A 4,516-nucleotide genomic window follows, 5' to 3' on the forward strand; every position below is an offset into this window, starting at 1 on the left:
CTCGTTTCTGGGGTACTTAGGCTTCCCGCGCGCGTCTGAGTTCATGGTACCTGACCTATCTAGCTACTCGTCATCCCTCCACTTTAGTGTCCAGGACTTTGCAGTGGATTCTTCATCGGCCGCATCGTCCTTGCGCATACGAATCAAGGGCTCCAAGACAGACCCGTCCCGGAAAGGCTCTTTTCATTCACGTTGCCCTTGACAGGCATCCTCTCTCTGTAGTGCACGCTATGATGACATTTCCTGCTTCTAGGGGGTATTCTTCTGGCCCCTTGTTTTTTGTTTGCGAATGGCAGCCTCTCACCCGCACTATTACAGATTGGCTTAGGCAGATCATAACTTCAGCTCAGATACCGGGCAATTCCTTCTCCCCTAGCTTTCGTATTGGAGCTGCCACTGTCGCTGCTCGCAGTGGGATTCTGAATCAATGGGCCATTGGCCCAACAACGCTTATCAGCTTTGTATTAGGACACTAGCTGACTCGTTAGCTGCACTCTCGAAAAAACTGGCTTCAGTAAGTTCCACAGTTCCATGCAGAATCCCTTCACGGCACAGTCCTCACTACTTCCCTGGGTAGCTTTCTTGGCAGCCATCTGTCATTTGTCAACTTGCCTATATCAGCTGGCGGATCAGCTAGATTAGTGCCTTCGTAATTTGCGCAGCTGGGGGAGTTGTTTGGTGCTTGGGGATCTGTTTGGGTGATGGGAGGTACCAGGTCACCCTGTTGACGGGTCCCTTCGTTCTCCAAGCACCTGGAGACGGGTTTCTTTGGGTGGTTCCCGCTTCCAGGGTTGCCATGGATACCTCCTCTCTGCTTATTGCATTTGGCCCCCTACAAACCTTTAAGGCACCTGCTCCCAAGCTCATCATTAGCGATGAGTTTAAATGTGGCTAAATATCATTTAGGGAAAGTTAAACTCGAGCGAGCTGGCTAGCGGTCCTCTCCCTCTTCAGTATGTGACCTACGGGGCGGCCCGCGGGGAATTGCAGGGCTTCTTGTGTACCCTTTTGCTAGTGTTGCCTTGCATTGTAGCTTTGCTTACTGATCGTCGCGGATCAATGTTTGCCTACTTGCGAATCATTGCGGATTCTTGCTCCCTCTCCTCCCCCCCCCCCCTGCCTGGTGGTTTGGTAAGTATTTTCTGAGGTAAGTATTTTCTTAGGTAAGTATCTCCACTGAATTTATTCAGTGTGACGGTGCCGGTTAGTGGCTGCTCTTGGGGTGGTTCCCGCTTCCAGGGTTGCCATGGATACCTCCTCTCTGCTTATTGCATTTGGCCCCCTACTAACCTTTAAGGCACCTGCTCTCAACTTCATTATTAGCGATGAGTTTAATTATATTTAGCACCCTTATTTCATTTGGCACCAATTATTAAATGTATGACCTTTTTTTTGTCGATTCAAATTGTAGCAGGTTCCGAGACTACAGTCTCAAACAGAATTAGTTGAGGCACCTCCACTGAACGTTTTTCTTTTGTCTGTATCCTCTCCCTTCCAGTGTTGTTTATCTTAGTTTATTATATGTTCACCCTGTACACCAACAGGCGAGAGGACAGTAAAGCGTCCCAACAATGTTGACTGAGACTGTACCTTGACCCTAAGTCATTGCTTTAATGTTAGTTTTTTTTCATTATGTGGTGAAATATTTCTTTTGTGTCTTTACTTTCTAACAAATGGCAAAAAAAACCTTTATTGCGTGCGCATATCTACTCGTAAAAAAAGTCAAGACGTTCCACATCGCAGAAGAACAAACTCTAGCCCTTACGAGGTTAAACACAGTGGTCTCAAACCTAAAGTTAAAAGCATTTTTCAAAACTGAATATTTAGTTAATTTAAGTACAATGATTAGAAGAAGACTTTTAGTCTTCTTGTAACTTCTCCAAATTTTACTAACAAGGAAAACCTCAAATCGTATAAATTGGCTCATTTTACGAGTAGCTTTTAAGTGACTATCCTGCAAAGCTGAGTTTTAAAACCCTGAACAAATTAAAATTAAAGGAAAAGAATTCGAGACAGTCCCTCCCAACACCTTTCTTTTTGTTTTAGTTTTACCAGAAACTCACGAGCTTCTGGTTTTCCTCAATGATGCATACAGCTTTAGCTCCATTGTTGTATTTATTTCAGCATTAAAATATCCATTACAAATGTCTCCTGATAAACAGTGTTATGCTAGCAAAGTAACCGAGCCTTAATAACCTTAAGTATATCTTTATTTGCTAAGGTTGTTGTACAGCTACCGCAGCGACTAAAGCTCTTAATTTAATTGGAAGCTGGCAAAATTGTCATGTTCAATCTTGCACGTTTTTAACATAAATATTGTATCTTCGTTTCCGAGATTATGATGCATTTGTCACGTGACCTTAATCAGATTTTTAAATCAAATACGCGCCAAAGTAGGTGCACTGGCTCTGCATGTAAATTATGCAGTTGTATTCCAAAGCAAACGTGATAACGTCACCAGTTTTCAGGTTGAAAACACTGGCCGTGAACGAGGTGACAGTGTCACCGTTTCCCGGCCAGGGGAAATGGACCAGGGCCACGCGTTTGCCGTTTACATGAACAGAGATCCTTCCTTTACTACGATAGTACGCCTGCACGTAGATATAGTACCGTCCAGTAGTAGGCACAGTCAGTTTTCCATCCTGGTACTTCATGCCGCCTGCAAGATGGCTGTACGGGTCACTGACAGACCAGTCTTTTAATACTGTAGAGTAAAAGGAGAATTGGTGTGAATACTGCGCGTTTCTTACTAGCGTGCATCGTTATGTTTTGGTCCAGGAATGATTTTTACTATATATAAATGCGGCAGTCTACTTCAAAAGAAAAAATTGGGCTAATTAATTTCGGTTAGTAATCCTCAAATTACAGTTAATTTTTTTATGATCTGTGTCCTCGTTTGTAACAATGAGCTGTTACCTTTTCATATATTAAATCTACAGTGTATAACATCACATTACACGAGAGGTAATCTAAACAGGCTGATTCGATGTTCTTTTGAGCATTGGCTGACTCTATGTGATTGTGTATAAAAATTTAGTGTTGGGGAAAAGGTGTAGAAAATGGTAAGGAAAGCAATACTTTGGCCGGCTTTGTAGGAAACATAATATTTTCTTGCAGCAACGATGTGAGCAGATGGCTTGTTAGGATTCTGCAAAAGAAAGAACAATATCTATTAGTGCTGCGCGTACGATTGTAATTACAGAAAAGTGATTTTTAGGTCCGAAAGTAAGGAAGTCGTTATCTTCGGGCCTCATTTTGGTCGAAAATGAGGGAGAGAGGACCAAAGCCCCCAGGGCCCCTCCCCTGGATCCGCCACTGGTGACTCACGACAATCGGACATAAATGTTCATTTTTAAACTGTTGTTTTTACCTGTAAGGAGCATTGGCAAGGACTTCCTTTGTCCCCATTGGTTCCCGTGTCTCCTTTCGAGCCTTTTTCACCCTAAAAATACATGACACATGACAAGTTATGCGGATAACGCAGCATTTTTTAAAACTACAGTCTGTATTATAAGTATAGTTTGGTTGTATGTTACCTTTTGGCTTCCTTTTCCGAAAACGTTGACGGTGATTGGCTGCTTAGAATCAGCGCAAATTTTCTGTTAATTAAGGAAAAAGAGAAAAATGAAGGAGTTTATTTCAATAGGATTTCGGAAACCTTCTTGTAATCCCCATGGATTCGCTTCAGTTCTGTGGATTTCCTTCAATGTACCAATTTTTACGTTAGGAAAAATGTAAAAGTGGTCCAACAGATGAGAAACAGATTGTGAGAAGGTTGGTGCAAAAATTTGCTCTTTGTTAACAGATTATGCTATGGGACTAAAAAATCAGAAATTTATTCCAATCATCTGCGCGTGTAGTCTGCTACACAGCCGTTTTTAGTGTCGTCATGCAACGCTCCTCGAAGTAAACTGATCAACTCTAAAATATTTTGGGATCACGCTTTGGGCGTGCGATCAATTTTTTTTATCTATAGAAATTAAAGGGTAAGCAAATACTACCACACGGACTACAGAAAACCCGCCACAAAGGCTTAAAAAGAACACAGTTTCTTCATGGCCTCCATAACACTCAGTCAAAACACTCTTTGCTCGTACTCTTACTTTAACTTCAACCCGGATGCAAGTCCCGGGTGTAAGTAATAGAAAACCGCTTTAATGACACTTTTAATCATAAAATAAGAGAATTAAGTTGAGAAAAATTAGAGAATGGTGGATCATCTTACTTGATTTCCTGAAGTATTTCCTGCCGTACAGAAATACAAGTTGGCACAAACTGACGCGACAATGATAACCACGAACTTCATGATCTTGACAGCTCTTGGATATTAACCCTGTGAAAAGTGATTAGAGAATGAAGCCGCGGACTGTAGACTGGTGATTCATACTATCTAATTTTGTTTATTTACTTTCCAGACGAAGTAGAAAAACAAGAACTTTTCACCAAGGAATGATGCAATAACTTATGACGAGGCGTTCATTTATTATTCATATAACAGGACTTGAATTTCGTTCAT

The 4,516-nt window shown here is 41.8% G+C and overlaps 1 protein-coding gene across 1 annotated transcript; it reads right to left on the bottom strand.

The window, feature by feature from the left end:
• Positions 1–1,819: 1,819 nt before the first annotated feature.
• On the bottom strand, positions 1,820–4,306 carry LOC140944594 (uncharacterized). The gene is made up of 5 exons (XM_073393713.1): positions 4,226–4,306; positions 3,537–3,599; positions 3,371–3,442; positions 3,079–3,148; positions 1,820–2,704 (listed from the first exon to the last, which is right to left on the bottom strand). Exons 1-5 carry the CDS (start codon positions 4,304–4,306, stop codon positions 2,373–2,375), a joined length of 618 nt encoding a protein of 205 aa, XP_073249814.1. The 3' UTR covers positions 1,820–2,372.
• Positions 4,307–4,516: the final 210 nt, after the last annotated feature.

Source organism: Porites lutea, chromosome 7 (genome assembly GCF_958299795.1).
Source record: "Porites lutea chromosome 7, jaPorLute2.1, whole genome shotgun sequence".
In the NCBI taxonomy this organism is placed as follows: Eukaryota; Metazoa; Cnidaria; class Anthozoa; order Scleractinia; family Poritidae; genus Porites; species Porites lutea.

Bases quoted from the DNA above. Each gene is read 5' to 3' on its own strand.
- LOC140944594 (XM_073393713.1), bottom strand. From the start codon at position 4,306: ATGAAGTTCGTGGTTATCATTGTCGCGTCAGTTTGTGCCAACTTGTAT. The intron at 3,600-4,225 runs GTAAGATGATCC...CTTAATTAACAG, and splicing joins GAAATACTTCAGGAAATCAA to AAAATTTGCGCTGATTCTAA. The intron at 2,705-3,078 runs GTATTGCTTTCC...TTTACTCTACAG, and splicing joins TTCCTACAAAGCCGGCCAAA to TATTAAAAGACTGGTCTGTC.